This window comes from Anas platyrhynchos, chromosome 1 (genome assembly GCF_047663525.1).
Source record: "Anas platyrhynchos isolate ZD024472 breed Pekin duck chromosome 1, IASCAAS_PekinDuck_T2T, whole genome shotgun sequence".
NCBI classification, from domain to species: Eukaryota; Metazoa; Chordata; class Aves; order Anseriformes; family Anatidae; genus Anas; species Anas platyrhynchos.
The window spans coordinates 110,693,106-110,714,282 of NC_092587.1; the positions used below are offsets into that span (position 1 = coordinate 110,693,106).

At 40.9% G+C, this 21,177-nt stretch overlaps 1 protein-coding gene across 2 annotated transcripts; it reads left to right on the forward strand.

Annotated features, from left to right (window-relative positions):
• Window positions 1-327: 327 nt before the first annotated feature.
• IL10RB (interleukin 10 receptor subunit beta) lies at window positions 328-10,299 on the forward strand. Of its 2 annotated transcripts, NM_001310411.1 has the most exons (7): window positions 328-387; window positions 1,490-1,613; window positions 2,869-3,038; window positions 4,897-5,063; window positions 6,395-6,545; window positions 7,135-7,292; window positions 9,562-10,298. In NM_001310411.1, the coding sequence occupies exons 1-7, from the start codon at window positions 339-341 to the stop codon at window positions 9,772-9,774; spliced, it is 1,032 nt and encodes a 343-aa protein (NP_001297340.1). In that variant the 5' UTR covers window positions 328-338; the 3' UTR covers window positions 9,775-10,298. The 2 variants fall into 2 exon arrangements, with proteins under 2 accessions (NP_001297340.1, XP_027305137.1); XM_027449336.3 differs by lacking the exons at window positions 328-387; window positions 1,490-1,613 and adding an exon at window positions 1,973-2,126 and having other exon boundaries at window positions 9,562-10,299.
• The last annotated feature ends 10,878 nt before the right edge of the window (window positions 10,300-21,177 follow it).

The window sequence follows — 21,177 nt, forward strand, 5'->3', positions numbered from 1 at the left end:
CCTGTTGCTGGCAGCAAGTTTTGCTGCCCTGCTTCCTCTGACGCCTGTTAACCAATATTTATTTCCCCACCGCACCGCCCCACCTGCCTCCCCTTTCCTCAGCTGCCCCGCTGCGTCCCCACTACGCTCCCTAGAGCCGAGGAGTCGCCGAAACTCATTGATTTTACAATAAAAAAGGGCTTTTCAGCGCCGTGAGGGGCTGCCTGCTCTCCTGAGGGGAAGGCGTGACGAGCGGTGCCCGGCCCGCCCTCAGGAAGAGAGCCGGGGCCGCCCCCGCTGCCATGGCGCGGCGGCGCCTCAGCGCCTGACGGAGGGACGGAGGGAGGGTGGCAGCCGAAATGGCCGCCGCCCTGCGGGGCGCCCTCAGCGCCTGCCTCCTGCTCTGCGGTGAGTCCGGGGGGCTCCGGTTGTCGCGGGGTGTGGACGGAGCCGCGGTTTCGGATGGGGATTTGGGCTCCTCCCCGCCCCGGACCTTTAATGGGGGGGGGTCCCGCAAAGCGCCGCCCGGGATCCGCGGGTGGGAGAGGAGGCGGGAGGCTCGGGCTCTGCGCCCCGCACGACCCCGCGTTGCCGGGTTATTTGGGGGCTTTGTGTGTTTTCACACAGTGTGCCGCGGCAGGGGTTGCTCCTGTGTGCTCTGAGCAATGGTCTGCTCCGCTGGGGCGTGTTTGCCTTGGTCAGGTGTGTTGCCGAAGCGGGGCGAAGTCCCTTCTGCTTTAGCTTCGGTGTCAGCAGTTGTGTTAAAAGGGCTTAATCATGGTAGTGGACTGGCTAGCTGTGCTGTTTTAGGACTTCCTTTATTCAGTTTCACCAAAGCAAAATCCCCTTGCTTCCATCGCTTATAACGAGTGCTGGTTACCGACACGTTTATTGGTGTTATATATTTAATAGACCTCTCGTCTTCAAGGGCACTTCGCACTTATCTCTCCTTTTCAAGAGGGTGGTCATTAAACAGAACGAGTAAAGCGTTTTAAATGTCAATACTAAGCCACGTAGTAATGATATAGATACGATTTATTTAATTCTCTTAATCTTACGCCCAGTCCTACATAAAAAGACTGTGATCCTCTTCAGGAAAAAAATGCATATATATGCAACCCACACATCAGTGTTTTGCCATAGTACTACCAGAGCACTACTTAGAAAAATTGTGCCTTGCCAGTCTCAGTGAAAGCTCGTGCACGTAGCCCGATCGGCACGAAGTCTTAGTCAGCAATGAGCAACTCATTCATAATAAGCTGTGGTGTCATAAGGCAGTACTTACTGGAAGTCGTTGGGGCTAGCTAATTTGGTTTTGTTGTGTAAGCTTTTGTTGGGTGATTGTTGGGATGTGTCTAGCCTGTATTAAAGTCTATTTAAAAATAAATTAAAAAAAAAAAAAAGGCTGAGGCCTGAAGGAAAAGAAGGCGGTGTTTATGTTTTGGATGACTGAGAAGTCACTGGAGGAACGCATACTAAGATTTTTGTTTGTTGTTGATTGCCCTAACAGTTTCTGGAACAGTGCCCAAACCCCAAAACACAAGGATTAATTCAGTTAATCTTCAGAGCATTTTAATGTGGGATCCACCTAGGTTTCAGAAGGGCAGTTTAAGTTATACTGTCCAGTCTAAGAGGTAAGTCTGGTGGAGTTGTCTTTTTTTTTCCACTTTTTTTTTTTTTTTGCATTTCTTTTAAGTACCTATCTGTAGCTGTCACAGAAATTTGTATTTTCCAGCTGCAGGTGATTGATTTCTTCCCTCTCTTACAGCAAGATAGGTAGCTGTCCTTTTCCTTTAGCTTGTGAGAGGTATATCTTTAAAGAAAGTACATTTGCCTGTTACTTAGCTATATGTTTCACACCCAAAAGTTTTCTACATACTTTTTTGGAACTGGAAACATATTTTAATGTTGGCTGTTTTTGTTTTTCTCTGCCGTGTAGCCATCACACGTTAAGCAGGACTATGGCTGTTGAATCAGGACCTTATCTGGTCTTTCACCTCCCAGCAGCATTTTGTGCTTTGCCACTGGTGCAGCCTGCTTGTTTGTGTCCTTCGTAGAAATGCCTGACAATCTGCAGGCCATGGCTCTTCAGCTGAATGCCTCTAAGCTCAGGACATGTTTTCTGAGGTCTCCTTTTGTCAGGTTTGGTGAGTTAGTTTTGAACTGTTTTTTCCACTGTGTCCTTCCAAGATGGTCTTTCCTGCCACAAGTGTGTCTGTGGCATGCCGCAGTGCTTGACAAGAAAGCCTTGTCTTGGGCCAAATTTCTCCTGCTAATGGCTGAATTCTATTGCAAAGGCAGGATGGCAGGTAAAGTTGGGTAGATGGCACCCTCAAGTAGTGCAGGCAGAGAATAAATCCCCCAAGTCAGGGCACAGGCCATCTTGGTCAAAAGATTTTTGAGTTCTGGTAGCAGTTACCTGTTGACCGCTATGTTCCTAGCTGGGCTTGTGATGCAAAATGAATAATGTCATCTTTTATTAAATGGTTCAGCTCTCGGGCTCTGTTTGCTCTAGCTTTTCCTTAAGTGCATGTCTGAAGGATCTGAACAAAGCAAAGCCATGCACAGTGATATTGTCTAATATTTGCAGTCTTGTTTAATATCTACTGTCTGTTGAATGAAGTTTTTTAACCACTGTCAAGAAAAGGGTATCTGTTTACTGAATCATAATCTTAATCTCCAAATTTATCACTAATTTATCGATACACAGAAAATGCTTAATCCATCTGTACACATTTGTAACTTGTTCACGAGTCATAACTGCATTTTAAGCAATGCCACTAAGGCATGTCACTTTTCTAGTTCATTGAGAGGAAAGATAAATTTGTCAATTTTATAATGTACACATCATTTATGTGTGTGTTTGTTTGTTTTTGCTTTTCCACATAGCATCAATTTGCCTAAAGACGACTTTAAAAATTTAAGAACAAATTTGAGTGTCACAGAGTGCGACGTCTCTTCTCTGTCTTTTTACGGAAACTACGAGTTACGGGTCAGAGCGGAGTCAGAAGATAAACATTCAAACTGGGCAGTCATCAGATTTAGGCCAATGGATGACAGTAAGCCTTTTTCTAATCTTCCGTGAAAATATTGTCTGCTATTGATGCACCTTCACAATTTGCAACAGAAGAAAATCTGTAGCATAAAGATCATTTTAAATGTACTTAAGCTGAACTATAAAATCTTCATTGCAACACTGTTATTTTGTGAAGGCAGCAGTTGCTGTCAGAAAGCACAGCAGATTTACTGTTACACCTAAATGTTAGTACTGGTACCTGAAGCCTCAGTAAAGAGGCTCTTAAAAAATGGTATTTTTTTCGCTTAGTATAAGGGATTGTTTACATTTTTTAGCCAGGAAGAGATTTTCTTCAAAGATTCAGACTTCCTGCATATCAAAAAAAGTTCAATTACTTTCATCATCGTTGCTATGCCAGGCAAAAAGGTTTCTTAATAATAAAAATTATTAAGGGATAAAACTCCCAGCAGAAGTTTAGTTGTCAGTCAAGAAATAATCTTCATTGCATAATATTGCCATTCTTTTAGTGAAGCTTTGCAGCCTTTTGTGAACAGTGGTTTAAATATTGCCTCATATTAGAATGCAGAGCTGTTACATGCTGCTTTCATCTGAGCATGGGAATGAGGGAGTGTTTTTTACCAATGAGTATTCTTTATTTTTTTATGTTTTTACTGTGCTCATGAGCAAAATCAAATTATTGTAGACTGATTTTACCCAAGGCTTTTTTCTCCTCACAGCTGTTATTACAAAACCATGCCGGAAGCTTTTGTAACACTTTGTCTTTGGGAAGCACTGCTTAAGATCCTTTCTCACTTGCTCAGCCTTCATTTGTTTGAATTTCACCGTTTTCTTCCTTGGATTTCAGACTGTAATATTGCCATTTACAGCCTTGTTTTTCAAAATGCTTTTATTGGTTCTCTCCCTGGAAGTGTAATATTGATATAATTTAATCTGCCTAGAACAGAAGCGCTGGAACATAGCACAGAAAAAAGTAGATACATCAAATGTTACAAGTATAAATTACATCCAAAGAAAGTAAAATACAATAAAAAATACAGATGGGTTTACAGAGCAGAGATCAAACGTGTAAATCATTAACAGTTGTAATCTGACATTCATTTGAATGAGAGCATAGGCTTCAGAACAAGCTTGGCTTTTGAAAGGCAGTTTATTCTTGAACTGGAAAAGTGTGGTTATAAAACTACTTGGAAAGAAAGATCTGGGAGTACTGGCCAATTAGCCAAACCTCCGAGGAAGGCACGGAGATTTTCATGTTGTCATAGCTGATCTGAGCAAGGGATCATGATAAAAATGTCTGATATTCCTTGCAGTGTTATAATTTCTGGTGTTGCAGTGTTTTTTTCTTTAAAAAAAATTCCACACTGCATTGTAGGGATAGCCTAAGAAAACAAGAGTAACCGAGAACCTCCTCACATCGTGTTTCACAAGTTCAAAAACATATTCTTGAGCGCTACGTTAATTTATGTTTCAGAAAAGTACATTGTTTTAATTAAACACACATTTGTCGAGGAATGCAAAAAGATCCGTATATTGAGCTCTTCCTTTCCTAGACAGATGTTGCAGCAGCTTGGCTCAGGAGGAGAAGTGAGATATAACTTATAGAAACAGTCCTTCCTCCCCCAGGGGTACCCACAGCTGGTGAAAGAGAACTGCGTTAATTGGGTATATGGGATACATAGCCTGCAAAAACAAATCCCTTTGAAGACTAGTTCAGTAAAAAAATGTTTTATTTTTGCCTCACCCATGGCAGGAAATTACTTTATTCTAATATATGAAATGATTTAAAGCATGAGTTGTCATAGGTTGTATGAAAACTCAACTTGAAAACAACATGAAACTGAATTCTGCTCTTTCATCTCTTCCACCATTGTCCTATATAGCAATCATTGGGCCACCTGATGTAAAAGTGAAGTCTGAGTCGGGGTCTCTGCACGTGGATTTCACAGGCCCTGTTGCTGAACGCGAACATGACAGGTGGTCTTTGAGGCAATATTACGGCTCGTGGCACTACAGATTGCTGTACTGGAAGAAGGGCAGAAATACAGAGGTAACTTCTGATTGTTGTTGCGACTCTCTGAAATTGAGACATTGTTTTCTTGGCAAAGTGATGAAGTTTCAAAAACTAACAGTGCTGAAACAAAAATGTATCCCTACTATTTACAGTGTAATAAACCCTAGTCCTTACTACTTGGATTTGGAGCAACATAGCAGGTAGTTGTGTAGCTGAACAGTAGCATGGATGTAATTTGCTCTCTCTGTAAGTAGAAAAAGGTGCTTCATTATGAGAATTTATTCCCTCAGTTAGTGATGCCGTGATCCCCACCAAAGCTGTGTACTTCACACCTAATAACCACAGGTAAGCTTAGATGCATCAGTCATGTGAATATGGAGATAAGCTGACTTAGATTCAAGTCTCATTTCATTCTAGAATTGGTGCTCTTTGTGGAACTCTGAGCTTTGAATACCACTGTGGCAGCAGCCTGCTGTTACTGTGGTTGCTGCCCTTCACCTTTTACCTCATCACTTTCTGTGAGTTGTAATTTGCCTTCTTTGTCTGACAGACAGCCTTTTCCACAGACAGATGTGTTACTCGGCTCGAAAGACCTCTCTGTACAGAATGCATGGTGAAAGATCATGAAATAATGTATTAATTATTTAAGGTCATAAGTTGTATTACAGAAAAGGAGGAGTCGCTTTACTGGAAGCTATTAGTCACAGAACAATTAGAGCTGTGTACATCAGTACTGTTTGTATCTAACAGGGCTCCACTACATATAGTTCTGGTTTGTATTTGTTACGCTGCAAAATTTCTTGCCATTCAATTCCGGAAAACAAGGGACCGTCAATTCCCCAAGCCCATGCTGCTTTTCAATTCCAAAGTTACAAGAAACAAAGGTATTGCTGCATATGGGATGTAAACTTAAGAAATTTACCACGGAAAGTGAGAACTTCAGTTAGAAACTGTGCTTGTAATGCTTCAGAATGAGTCTGGGAAATTTCCCATCATGATCAAAGAGGCAAAAGGGTAGGCTATGTAGCTTCATAGGTTGTTTCTCTAAAGAGGATGCCTCCTTTGGTGAGGTGCTTGTTTCTCTCTGCAAGCATCTCATTAATGACATCTCTAACCTATAACTTTACTGATGCAGCTAGAAGCACCCCAAGTCAGTGGTATGAGTGGTCTCTCACTTTAACCACAGGTGAAATCAGTGTAGAATTAGCAGTTATTTGGTATTGGTAGGGCATTTCAGTCTGCCTTTAAAAGCTTGATTCACACTGCAGCTATAAGCTTTTAGGGTTTATCATACTAAAATTCATTTTAATCACAGCCTATTCACTAAGCTTTCCATTTTTTTTTTTTGTATTCTTCTCTTTTATTAGGTAATTCACATAGATACTAAGCATAACTCAGAAATATTATCTCAGTTGGAGCCATGGACAGTATACTGTATTCAAGTGCAAGCAGTTATTCCTGAGTGGAACAAAACGGGGGAATTGAGTCAAGAGCTTTGTGAGCAGACCACCCACAACGGTAATAATCTGGAGCATAAGAATTGTTATAAACATGGTACTGAGTTAGGCAATGTCAAAAGGTATCCAAAATGAAAATCAGTGTAATGTGTAAACCTTCCAAAAATTGGTATTTCTTATTTTAGTACTGTTTGTTGGTTAATACATGTGCACCTTTGGAACTGAGGGGTTAGAAACTAAGTGAAAGCTACAACCAGTTGGGCACTGGTCACAATCATTCCTCTGTGGAGGTCTCTGTGTTGCTCATACTCTGAAGATAAGAGCTAAAAGGAGCCCAGGCTCTTCACTGATCACTCAGTGTTTCTGAATTTCCTTTAATGTGAGTTTTACTCACTATTGTATGAAAGCTTTTGTTCCACATGCTTGTGGCTGAGAAAGGAATTGGACTTCATATTACATACATGTATTGCCAGTGTCTGTTGTGAGGCTAGGCCACGAGACTTTTTCTCTGTAATACGCAGCAGTCATTAATCAATAATGAAGACAATTATTAAAATAATTTTTATTCACTTTTGGGGAAAGTGATAATTTGTAAAGAGTATGTACAGAAATTAATCACAGTTCTAATATTTTTTCTTCTGTCTTTGCAGGTGTAACTCCTGTGTGGATAATTGTGACTCTTCTTTTAGGATCAATGCTGGCTTTTATAATACTTGTTCCTGTCTGTTTCTTTTGCTTCTTGTATCTATATCGATTCACCAAACACGTCTTCTGCCCTTCATATGTTTTCCCACAACACTTGAAAGAGGTTTGTATTCTACCTCATACAATTAAAATCAGCATCCTCGGTAGAACTGTCTGCTTTTCAAAGCTTCTCTGTGGCCAAACCTTTCAAATGTCTTTTATTTTACATTCTTTCATCTGCACCTGATTGTTAGCCATCTGAGGGGCTTTTAGACTATAAAAAGGAAAGTGGTTATTGGTAGGTGGGTTAGAAGAACCCCTTCTGTTATCTGCTTTTATATAGTTGTATATGGTAGAACTTCTTCTGAGAAACATGACCTAAAGAGAAAATTCATTCAAACAAGTGTAAATGAAGAAGTCCTGAACTTTGGTGGGGAAATAACTGACAAAGGTACTTCTCAATGTGAGCAAGGTGATAGAAATTAGTTTGTCTAATGTTTAATTTCTCACGTTGTAAGGTTTTAAATTTTGCATGAATTTTATCAGTTCTTCATCAAGTTCTGTCACTGCGTAGACAGAAGTAGAGTGTTGCAATCAGACTGCCTTTTGAAGTATACCGAACAGTATAATAAACTGTAAAATACAGAATGGTCCAAAATACTTAAAAACTGACCAATTTAAACACTTGGCACAGACTTTTATTCCTAAAGCAATTGCATAATTCTCAGTGTGAAGCTTTATATGGCTTAGAAACAGGATGTTTTCTTGCATTTTCAAGTGAGAGAATAACAGGTGTTAACCTCTATTTCCTCTTCTTAGATAGTGAGCAACTGTGATCGGTCTCCACTGTCTCATTTTGCACTTAAAATTGTACATCTGTTTTGAAACAAAGTTCCTTTATGTATGTACTAAAACTCAACTTGAGCAAAGAGTTTACTGAAATCTGAAAATTCAAGATGTAATAGATCAAGAAGACCAATGAACATTAACCATTACTTTGGGGGAATACCACTGACCTTGTTACCCCTTTAGCAACTTAAATGCTGTGTCACAATCTCTTCCAAGAAACAAGGCCATACAGAATGTTACATACGCTAAAGTTGCTAACTTACACTCTTCTAAATTTCCTACAGTTTCCCTTCAGTCTTCCGTTTTGACTTGTTCAGGGATTATTAGCACACTAAGGCTTTGCAGCTGCCTTACCAATCATCTTGCACATCAAGTTAAGCACACATTCAGCACACAGTAACTTGCTGAACCTGGGGCTCTGCTGCTGTGAAGGCAGAATTCCTCTGATCTCTGCAGGATAAGGTCGAACTTCATTTTCTCCTTTTCTTGTGCGAAACCTGTGAGCAATCTTCATTTTGTGTGAGTGGCTGATACTGGTTAATAAAGGTCAGTCATACTTAAGTATAATGATGCTTACCAAAGGCAGTGGCTTAACTGCACAAACACTTGAGAGTGCAGGTTACTGATACAACGTTTCAAATCAGAGCTTGCCAGAAAAAAAAAAAAAAAAAAAAGTCTTCTAGTAACAATATTAGTGTAGGGTTTTTTGCTTGTTTGTTTGATTATAGTGAACAGGACTCCTGCTAAAGCAGTTTATTATATGTAAAATGCATTAAAAGCATAGGTGACAGGGTTCAGGTCACAGAAACAAAATGAGGTTTTACTCATCTAGCTGCTACCAATAAATTGAACTGCCCCATGAGATGCCAAAATCAGTGGTTGACATGTTATTACTGTGTCGAGTAGGTGTGCTATCCTTGTGTTGGCATTCAAAATACAGTTGTGACATCCTGTTAGGACTGTGTTGATTCTGGAGGCTGGTTCCATCTTATCAATAGAACATGGAGTGGGAGGAAGTTGCGATATTTCAGTACCAAAATTAAGTCATCTTTCTCACAGAACTGTGTAGCTCTGCAAATCTCCCTCCATGTCCTTTACTTGTTTAAACAGTCATGTTTTATGTTGACATTTAAAGCATCTGTCTTCGATGTCTCAGCTAGCAGCTCTCTGATCTGGTAGGGATGATTCACATCTCTTGGAGCTATTCTGCAAATCTCTCTGTGAACTACTTCACCTACAGTCAGTTCGCTGTCTTTAGTTTTTCTTTCCAAACAAAAACCTAAATAGATTTTTTTAAGAAAGGTTATATTCCAAAGAAATTGCTGATCCCACAGTATGTTCTTCCAAATAAAGACATTTTTGACTTGCTCCCAAGTCTTGCACAGGACACTGAAATGAGCAAAGATGTTACTATGTTGTCACCACTGTGACTTCTGAGGATTCAGAAAGCTTGATCATGTGGGAAAGCAATGTAAAAGATTTCTAACGAAATGGGATGGGGATGGCTGGTACAGCTTACTTCTCATTTCCTCTTTCCTTTGCAGTTTTTGAGCAAGCCTCCTAGCGGTTCGCAGTTTTTTTCTCCACTTCCCCAAGAAGAGCATCATTTTTATGACAAGCTAACCGTCGTTTCAGAGGAATCTAAAACTCCAAGTGATGAGACTGTGGATGAGGCCAGCAAAACAACAGAGCACCATCAGGACTCGGAACAAGAAGTTTCTGATTCAAATATATTACCAGCTTCAGAAAGGGACTAAATACACTCCTCATACTTCAGTCAGGTTGAAAGAAAAGCAAAGGCTGTTGAAGTTTATCTTATTGCTGCGTTCTTAAGACACCTGAAATTCATATGTGAAGCTCTGAATACAATCATTAATTTTTAAGGTGCAAGAAACTTGACTATAGATGAGGAGTTAAATTATATGTATTTTTGCCACTGTTTTTAGTGGCTCACTGTTCGGTTGTAGCAATACCTAGGACCATGTCATGACATTAATTTAAAAGCACGTATCAGATACATGATACTAGCTAATGTAACTGATGGACTATTTATTGCGAAAGCTAATCAAAATGGCATACTGTAAAAGGTTTGTAAAAGAAGATTATATTTTCCAAAGAAAGAGTTGATCGGACTTATTTTTTTTAATGAGAAGTTGCGTGTATTTCTTAATATATCCTTAGTGGTGTAATCTTTCTATTGTTTTTTTTTAACTTTATGCAAGATTATAAAGTCAAGCACGGTAAGTTGTGTACCAACATAATAAAACAAACAGGAATATTCAGTGTTTTGAGTTGCAAATGTTATTTATGTCATTGCTAAGGATAATGGGAACATACCACTACACTGCCAGGTAGCCCTCTCTTCAGGTATCATTCAGTCCCCTGAGCTTCTGCCCTGCAGTTTCTTACTAAACTTTGCCTGCCTAATCCAGAGTCCGCTGAAGTCTGTGGAAAACTTTGCAGCTGAAGTAGGAGTTAAAAGTAAACCCAGGTGGATGTTACACATTACATAATGCACTCTCACCTTTATTGATCTGCTGCTTTGTGTCAAGGTTATGTCCACACCAACAGCAGGGCATGAAGTGTGACGCTTTGAGTGATGCAATTTACTGTATATATATTATTACATTAAAATGACAGTGAAAAATTAAATTGGCAGAAAAAGTGACTTGTTACAAATGAAATTGTGTGTAAAGTGTAACATCATATGGAAATTACAACATTTTGGGCTATAGCTTTGAGGTTTGTTATTTAATGCATATATATTGACATCTTAGGAACTGTTGCAGGAAGAAAACAGAACAGATGTTGATTCCTTGTACCAGCCAGCTATACATAATCTGCACTAGCTTTTTCTGCACTCCTTAATTTTCATCATACTTTGTTTTAATGAACCATTTGGGATATGGGAAATCTTTTTCGCTGTGTTTTTTAAAACACCTTGTTTCATTGACGTTCTTGTTTACCTCACACCAAAGCTATTCTGTGAGTGCTAGCCCTCTCCACCGCAAAAACGTAGCTGTGTGTTCCTTATCCCTCTTTTCATGGTAGCAACTTCTTCAGTAAGTTCTTTTTTCTTTTTTTGACTTTCAGAAAAGCAAAGATCACAAAGCACAGCTCGTATGACTGATGCATGTGCTAGTTCGCTGGCCAGCTGATGTCAGAAGAGAGTTGAAATTTCGCTGTCTTTTCCTGTTTTTTCGGGGAGCCTCTTTTGACTATCTGACTGCTAATTTTCATGGAAGAACACAAAGTTACTGTCTCTCAGCAGTGGCTGAAGTCAATCAATGGGTTCAAAGGTTTTGATGAGGGCACAGATAGGGCTGTCCCATGTGCTGTGCCACCTAATCACAGACTCGCTGGTAAACCCAATCTAAAAATAAAAACCTTAGTTATTCAGAGATACGGTCTTCTTAGGTTAAAGCAGGAAGAATCTGCATAGGAACATAGTCTGAAATCTTGAGGGTTTGGCTTTCCCCATCTAAAAAGAGGAAGTGTTTCCCCTCGTGTCTTTGCTGATACCAGTTGTTGTGGTGTCACAAGAGAGGAGAGGGAAAGGCTGTTCCTCTTCCAGCCTGTTCGAATGTGAAGAAAGGCAGGCTTTGTCTTGATAGCCTTGTGTAACTTTAATAAGGAGCATGTGGTCATACAAGGAGCTTGTATGCCACAAAGAGCAGAAATGAAGATGCTGATGCAGAGTATGTTTTGTAAAGACTATCCTGAATGGGTGGAGAGACATCCTGTGAAATTCTGATTAGATTGTCTTGTGCCTGAAGTCTAATTTCCTCCAGAGTTAACCTCATAATCAGGGCACCAGCTGACAGTCATGTCTGCTTGCTTGTCTGCTCTCCCTTCACTCATAGAAGCATACAGCAGTCCTATCTGTGCACTGTTGTAAAGCACAGTTTGTGTGGCTGTTTATAAAGGAAACGTGAAGGAGTGTTAATGAGTTGACCTTTTGGAGGACTGTGATTAATGTTTCATTCCCGGCTTCTCGCCTCCACTTCAGTCACCCAGTTGCACTGTCCTTGTTCTATCATCGCCTCATCTCTTCCACGAATATCAAGGTATGCAGATACTGCAGTGATGGGAGAGACAGAAGTCCCCTAAGCAAGCAGGCAGATGTTGTGTGTAATAATAGAGCCAGCAACAGAAGGGGAAGGCCTGTAGCTAAAGTGTACAATACCTGAAAAATCTCAACAAGGATGTTCAGTGCATTGAGAGAAGAACAAGGGAAACTACATTTAATGAAAGATAGAAGGTAGATTTAGCTTGCTGGACTAGGCACTGTATTTCTTGGATGACTCCTAGTTTCCTTGCTAAGTTTGACTCTTCTGACACAGGGCTTGAACAGGGTTTATGACCAAAAAGACTGTGACAATCTGTATTTCTGAAATGTTCACCTGCGATGCAGGTGTTCATGAGTGCTCACCTCCAGCAGGCATCATCCACAACAGTGCAAGGAACCTGCCGTGGACAAAATAAGTTCTTCCTGTACGCATAAAAGGAACTTTGTGTGAAATTTCAGCCACACAGTACAAAGAACAAACACAGAGCAGTGCAACAAGGATGTGGAGAACTCACAGCGCTATGGAAAGGGAAAGCCCAGCTCATTTTTCACTTCTGACTTCTCACCTCTGACATATTTGTTCACCTCATTTCTTACTAACCTGACTGAAGCCAAGCCAAGACATTAATTTCTCCAGCTTTTACTCACACTTTGCTAAGCAGCTTTTCTGGGGGATTTCATTTTTATTTTTTTTCCCAATGCTTTTTATTTATTTATTTAATGAGCTAAGGCCCAGTAAATCAGTTGCAGTTAGACAAAAGGGCTAAGTGACCAGGGGTGATGTATTTGGAAACTAACTCTTGCCTCGAGGCCAATCCCCCAGGCTCCCCTACATCAATACCTTCTTTGGCAGGCAACCGCTTGAGACCCTTCTCTGGAAGAGTTTCTCCTTCCTTGCTGACTACAGATGAAACCTAGGCTACTTTCTCCTCCTAGGCAGGGTTAGCCCATCCGAATACCTCTCAGACATCTTGTGCTCCTTCTTTCTGCGTAGGGTAGTAGGGACTGGCACTGAGGCAGGGCATGGCTAAGGCCAGATGCAGCAGTGCTGCTCTAGAGTAATTCAGAGCTTTCTTAAGAGCTCCTAAAAGCAACCCAGATATATTTTCTTCAGACCGACCTGTAGCTTGGTTTGCTCCTGGAGTCTTCCTGTTTGAAAATGAGCCCTAACAGGAATGCATTTGTAGGTGAGAGCCCTCCTCCTTCAGACAAAAAAAACAGGGCTTCATGTGGCAGGCACACTCTCCTCCTGTACAGTGTGGTGGGTACGCTCTGCTCCTGGACGTGGCTTATGTCTTGCTCAGGCTTGTGAGCCTCAATGGGATTGCTCCTTGAATCAGACAGCTCATTAACAATGAAGCACCGGGCAGAGCTCATTCCAGGAAACAACCTGGTGAGGAATCTGAGCTTGGCAGTCGCTTTATTTAATAAATATGAATCACTTTTTTCTAATAAATATGGAAGGGAAAGCCATCACGACATCGTTCCTCTGTTATCTACAGAATGCCTCACATAGCAGCTAAGGAGGAGGGGATTGCACAACCTGATTCCCAAACAAATTGGCAAAAGACCTAAATCCTGGAAAATTACTGACCAAAAAGTCCCAAGCAAGACCTCTTGGAGCTCTCCAGGGACCACAGCAAGCTACACACTTGATCTCCCCCTGAGCTGGGACGCCTCCGAGGGGAAGTGCCCCTTGGGGCTCAGCCTTTTGGGGAACAACCTCCCACACCGACAAATGCTGAGGAGTGGGGTGAGTAATTCAGTCTAGGGGGTATTTTGGAGGCCCTCAACTGGAGTTAGAAACCACCCAGGACCCTGCAGTAAGTCTTGGGTGAACCTAGACATTCACAAATCTTTAACTAAGCTACTGTAGCAAATTTCTTTAGAGCATTGTGTTAATTAACTAATACTTAGAAGTATTAAAGTGCTGTTAAAATCATATAATCTATCCTTGTTCTTTGCTATAAAGGTATATAATAAATCTGTACTTGGTGCTACAGTAAAGTTGTGTAAAATCTAATTGGCATAGCCAGTAGGATGGCAAGCAGTATCACCAAGTATTTACAAAAGCTCAGTATTCACCCCAATCCCACCTTCCCAGGGGAAAGGGCCCATAAGAAGTGTTGTAGAAAAGCAGCTAAACACTTTTAGAGGTTCGAGTAAGGATGGGAAAGATAAAGGTGTAATCTGTAAAATGCTGGGGACATGCCTGGAAGCTGCATGTCAAGAAAAAGGAGAAACAACCAGTAAAATGCAAGATCTGAAGAATGAAATAAAGGAACATGAATCTACTGTCCTGCTACTATCAATAAAAATAGAACTGCAAAGACAACTTTGAGAAGCTCACTTGAAGGAACAAAAGTTATGGGAAAACGTTGAGATGATGTTAATGCAAGCCCCCAGATCCCCTGGTATAGTTTAAATCCAAAAGCTAATTGTATCACATGAGGAATGGGGTGATAATATTTGGGGTGATTCAAGTAATGATGGCTTAGATGAAGATGACCACCTCTGCCCACCAGAGCCTCCCCAGTATACTGCTAGGCAGTATATAAGAACCGAAGAAACTTTAGGGCCACAGGGTGGAACAGCAGACTGCACTAGAAAAATAATCCCCTCTGTTTCGACCCAAATGACCCATTTGCAAGAAGGCTGCTGCCTGAAACAGAATAATGAAAGTGTATGTGAGCGTCTGGAGAAGACAGGGTGTTACTGAACAGGGATGAATCCAACAGGTACTGGGGACTGGGTGGCCCCACAGCTATCCCAGGTGGTACAAGGCACCTGGTACCTCCTCAGGGAAACAATCATTTTAAAAGCTGATCTTCACTCTTTTAATAAGAAACTCAGTATAAGAATTTGTGGTATCAAGTTAATCATATTTTTTTGAGGCGGGTCAGGAAATAACCAATGTTAGTAGGCAAAATGAGCTTTCTAGTAATCTTGCTATCGAGTAAGGAGCATGGACTATCTGTACAAATCAAGGCTCCTTCCCTTGCTGTTGTACCACCATGGGAAAGAAAGGTGAAAATAGCTATTTTTATTTCACAGAAAGTACTGCGAATAATCCACAGTTTTGTCTACATACAATATACTGGGAATTGCTCGTTCCATTTGCTCTTTCATTTTCCTGTTGACTTCGACATCATGACACTCTCGTCTCTCATTCCTACTCCCTTGCAGCTCCTAGCGTTTACATTTCACTTTTTAAAAATAGGCTGCAGGGTTCTCAGAGCAGGGCCTTCCTTTACAGATCTGTGTGAGTAATGTAGCTACAAAGACTATGTAAATCACGCGTAAATCACAACCAGAACCCTGTGTGTGGGTTAGATTTTCAGACATGCTGGTGTGACTGGTGATATAACGAGGCTCTGAAACTCACCCTAATTAAGTACAACTTGCAGATCATTACAAAGTGTTATCTATAAAGATGAAAATTGTAGATATATCATAGCTAGGCATTGTGAAGACACTTGATAGGTCTTCCAAGGCTGTAAAAAGACAGCTTGACAGCAGACTTTCCATATTCTGGTGCCTGGTTGCTGCAAATGATGACCCCTCTGTCCAAATCCTATTGCACTGCTCTGACCAGATACCTGTGTTTTATTTACCTGAGTTATTTTGTGTGCTGAAATTATTCAGCTGTCTTGTGGCTAAAGGCATTTGTGATATGCAATATCATATCTGACTCCAAAACTGCTTTGTCCCTGTAAATCTTAATGTGTGAGGAGCGTCAGAAGAGAAGGGAAAGAGCTGAACTTCAGTGTTTTTCTAGAACTTTGTGAGCGTGAGAATAAAATGCTAATGCAGGAAATATCCCCCTGAGCCCTTACCCTAGAGGACTAATCTCTTCCTCTGCTTGGGGCTGAAGCCTTTGACTGGCCACCTGGACCACATGGAGGAATACCTTACCAATTAAGTAGCTGCAGGAGGAAAAGAGGTTGGGATTGCAAGGTAGAGGACAGGCTCTATCTGGAAGGCTTAAGGTAGCCGATCGGTTCTCATCTCAAACTATAACCACGTCCTGGACAGTACCTGCAAAAGTCAGGGAAAAATCTCCACTAGGGTACAAACCTGCAAAGATGAAGAAAACAGAATCAGAAAACGTCCGACCGCTGTATCTTTGCACCAGTTGGTCAGACTGAAGTGTGAATTAGAATGAGAAGGGATATGGAAATATTTTAGAAAACTTGAGCTGCTGTTATGTAGCTTTTCCTGATGTGAAATACTCTGGTCTAAATGACAGCGTACTCTCAAAAGCAAATTGCTTGTAACACATGATGGAAGAATTTGCGTCACATAGATAAAACTTGCATTTCTTGACAAAATAATTGTGGAAAAATTCTAAACAATAGACTTGCTATAACCCACACCTCTCTATTTGGAAGGGGACAAAAAGTCTACTTTTATCAAGCGATCAAGGGTTTCATGTGACCACAGCAATCCAACCACACTTTGTCCAAAAAAATGTAGAAATAGGGCCCAAATGTGTAAACACCATGCTGGGAAGGAAGCAGGCTGTCTTTTTGACTATATACTTCACCTGTAATATTTTCAGCTTCCAAACTATGTAGAGAAGCTATTAATCAACTGAAGAATACGAATGTATTAACTAAGAGTTAAATATATATATATATTTAATTAGTTTCAGTGTGCCTCAGTGAGCTTCTACACAAGGCAGAAGCAGTAGGATATATTCTGACTTCAGTAAGATTTTCTACCTTACCACAGACAAGGAAAATTAGCTTAGGTGAAACGAGAGAAATGCAGGGTTTCTAGTGGGTCAGGCTATAAATGAGTCAACTTTTCACTGTTGTGAATGAGGCAAATACCACACAGACTGCACAAACCTCAGCACAGTCCACAAAACATGTAAATCAATCCTTCCCACTATGTAGCATTAATAAGAGCTATATCCAGTCAGGAGGACCAAAAACCATGCTCCGTGAAGGTGGATGAAAAGAACTGGTATTATGCGGTCTGACAAAAAGAAGTCTGGCGGTGACATAATGATAGTTTTCAAATGTATGGAGGACTTTTGAAAACAGGAATAAACCATTTCTTTGCTAAGACACATGAAAGCAGTTACAAGCCTGCAACAAGACAGACATCAGGAAAAGTTTTCTAACGATGAGAACAGAAAAAGAAAGGGGGATACTGCCAAAGTGGCAGAAAATCTCACTCTAAAAACAAATGTCCATTAGGAAGGAGATAGATACAACTGGTGCTGCCTTCAGGCTGTACAATAAAGAGCTGGACTTCCTAAGGTCTTTCCTTCCTGAACCTATCTTTCTACACTTTTAAAGCAAGATGAAATACTGTATTTGCTTCTTTTATCCTGTTCCAGAGCTGACATGAGAAGAAACAAGCAAATGATTTCTCCTTTGTCTGTCAGCCAACTGAAATAGATTCGGTGGAGCCTGCCTGGCTTAGCTTCCTCCGTGACACGTCTGTTTTAGGATTGACTTTGGTGACCACAGGAGTGCACATTGTCTTCCCTTCTGTTTGGTTGCCTGTCTGCTGGTGATAGAGCTTCTCTTATAACAGATTTTATCAACACCAATGTCTGTTTCTTTCTTCTATAATACCAGTGAGGAAGTTGCATTCAAACTTAGCAGAACATAAACTGTAAATTTTGTCGCTTTTATATCAGCTTATTCAATATTTATGGCAGTAAGAAACTAGGAAGCTAGTTGTAGTTCATTTCATGGTCTAGACTGCACAATGGTTATTGTGAAATGTGACTTAGATAAGTAGTTTGCCATAAAAAAATGTTTTCCTATAAACTGTCTGCACACGAGATAACAAATCATCATAGGATAAATCTGGCTGAAGGTCAGAAATGACCTGCAAGCAATACATCTTCCTAAAAATCATGTTATATTCATGCATTTATCTTCCACAGGCTAGAGTATAACATGTTACTTCTCTCAGTAGCTGCCCACTCTTGAAGTGCAGAAGGAAATTTTTTGTTTGTTTGTTTGTTTTGTTTTTGTTTTTCTGTAAGGCTTTCATCACTGAGCAGGCTTTATAATTATCAGCTCTGCCTTATAGATGCTTTAAACCAGTCTCAGCATTTTTGTATCGGCATACTCCACATCTTGCAAGAATGCATGTTGGGTAATTCCTGCAGCCAACTCATAATTATACAGGGCACGGTTTTCCTCCCACTAAGACCGAAGAAAAAAATGTACTAAGCGTATCTCTTAGCTTTTCGCACTTCATGATTGCACTAGCCAAGAGCTGGCAGTCACACACTCTCGGAAACCAAAAATTTCACTTGTCCAACATCTTCCTCTCATCCTGTGGAAAGCACTGCCACCAGCACCCACAGCCTGTTCCCTACCTTGGTTTCAAAGGCATTTGGGTGCTCAGGAAGCTGTGAGAGGCTGTGTGAAGCACTCTGCCAGCAGCCACCTGCAGGTGTTGCTCATATCTGTGCAGCAGCAGGCGGCGGGCACAAAAGAAGAACATAGGTGTTTGTATGGCTCCTCCTATAAGAGCGTGTGCGTCAGAAAAAATGACAGACACTTCAGGAAACACTGAACTCACGTACTTCCCAGAAAAGGAGGCGCAACCCTTGGGGAGAAGTCTGCTGTTTCTGCGCAATAACACCCATCTCATGGTGGGGAAGAGCTGGGGTAGAGGCTCAGTCTGACCCTGAAAGACAGGAGGTGCCTTCCGCAGCTGGAGGAGCACAGCATCAGTGATGTGCAACATGAAGAAGGCCTGGTGGGTGTCAGCCACGAGCACTGTGGACATAACAACATGACATTTAGCTCCCTAATCCAGAGAGCCCTAGTTGTTGTTAGGACTGTGGCCAGAAAATACCAGTATTAGAAAATTACCAGAGAATTACTAACAATGGACTAACAGAAAATTACATTCTATGATAAAATTGGCTGCCAGTGGGAAGCCTTGTGTCCTGAAAAGGGCGTTTCTGTATTTACAAGCAAATAAAAAATCATCACCCTTTCATTCCGTTTATGAAAAAGCACTGGCAGTACTATAGCTATGTTCAACATTGCTTTGAAATCCTCTTGTTAAGACTTCAAAGGTACTTCAGCAGTACTAGTATACTTTTTTTACAGCTTCATAAAAAAGGATAAATAATAGCCTTTGTCTTAAAGAACACCTGTTTACACAAACCTACACAGGAAGTTGTGGTGAAGCTGATGATATCTGACAGATCGTGTCCTACTTTGGTGCTTTCATCACAATACTGCTTCTTCTCACCGATGGCCTATTGACTACATCATGTCGTGATTGTGATGGCCCCCACTGAGTGGTACTCACAGCCTAAAAAATCTGTTATTTGCTCAGTTCTGCTACTTAATAAATACACTTCTGCGCTATGTATTTGTTGCATTGCATATCTATTGATGGAAATAAATTAATAATAGAAGCCTGAAACTAACTTTACACTGATGGTTTAAACGCTCCGTCAGCTATTTTTTCCTCAAAGAAATTGTGCTAAGCATGGGCACTTGTAGCACACTAGGTAACATTATACACTGTGTGTTTCAAAGGACGTGGTTGTTCACAGCCTCTTGTATAACCTCACTGTAATGGTATTAGCCTCTTCTCATCAGTCTTTTTGATAAGATAGGTGTGCACCTTTTACATCACTGAGTTGGTTATTTTTTTACAAATTGGTTTTACATTCATTCATCAACAAGAATCAATAGCATCTGGATTTCATAAGCACAGTTAGATAAAATAGGTACTGGATTTTTCTTATGAACTTAATTTTGGTATTTTTGACCATGTTGATTTCATAGGATCTCACCTTCATTCACCTTTTTGTGAGCACACGGAAGTAGAAGATGACTGAGATATAGGCAGTTCCCTGAAGCACATTTAATGACTGCATTCAAGATAACACTACACCAGCACTCACATTTTTTGGGGTTGTGTGACTGGCTTATGTATTCAGTGACTGATCAGAAGGGTGCATAGTAGTGCTCTCTGGTCCCTAAGAATGTGATTCTTATGGCTCAAATCTCTTTTAAAAGGACTTTTATTGTAATTTTTAAAAAGAAGAATTTTTAATGTCAGGTAAATAACAGCAGTTGCGGCAGATGAACAAGCAAAATTGGCATTGTGGTTACCTGTTGATGACTGGCCTGGAAAAGCAAAACGTGGGAAGGTTATCACATAAAAGAAGATGATGCAAACCACAGAAATAATCTGCCTGGATCAATTTTTGCCATCTCAGATGGTACAGGCAATTCAACTGCATCATGGATTGGAGAAGGCTCCCTATACTTATATCCCAAAACGAGGTAAACTTTGTTGATTTTTATATCTTGCCCTGTAACAATCCTCAAGCAATGCTTAAAAGCTATGGGCCAAAAGAAACAAAGCCACGTTTATGCATAGCTTTATCTGTGTCACTGGAGACCTTAGGCTTAGTGGGCATCCTCAGAGTATATGCAGCATCTCATATTAGAAAAGGCATCAACAGTAACCAGGAACATATTTACGCAGAAGAATGGCTTGAAGCATCGTCATCTCCATAAGCAACAAATAATGCAATGTTTTAAGAGCTTAGGATGGAGAGGACACAGACCTTAGCTTACTGAAGTTTCAAATCCTTATCTCCAAATGCACTGTTGTGACTGCTTAGGTATTTGTTGCTTTGAGTGTATAGGAAGTTAAAAGGAAAACCCTCGCTTCTGCCTCCCCAGTCACTGCAGCAGGGCAGTCTCATAAAAAACATGAAACAGAAAAAGAGAATCTCTGTAATGATGGTGACCTTCTTATCTGCAGAAGAAAGTCTGTGTGACCTTCTTATCTGCAAAAACAGCGAGCTGGGTCTAAGCTGGGTCTAAGCTCCTCTCAGGTCTGCAGTGCCTGCACTCGACACTATCACATCCTCACACTCAGGGTCGGACTTCTCCCTTCCCAGCCAAGTGCCCTGCCTTGATTCTTACCACAGAGTGGTTGGAAAGGACCTTAAAAACCAGTTCCAGCCCCCTGCCAGGGGCAGGGACGCCTCCCACCCCAAAGCCCCGTTACTGCTGATTAAAGAGAGCCCAAAGCCCCCTTGTGAGCTGCCTGAAGGGCTCTACCGACCCTGTGGGGC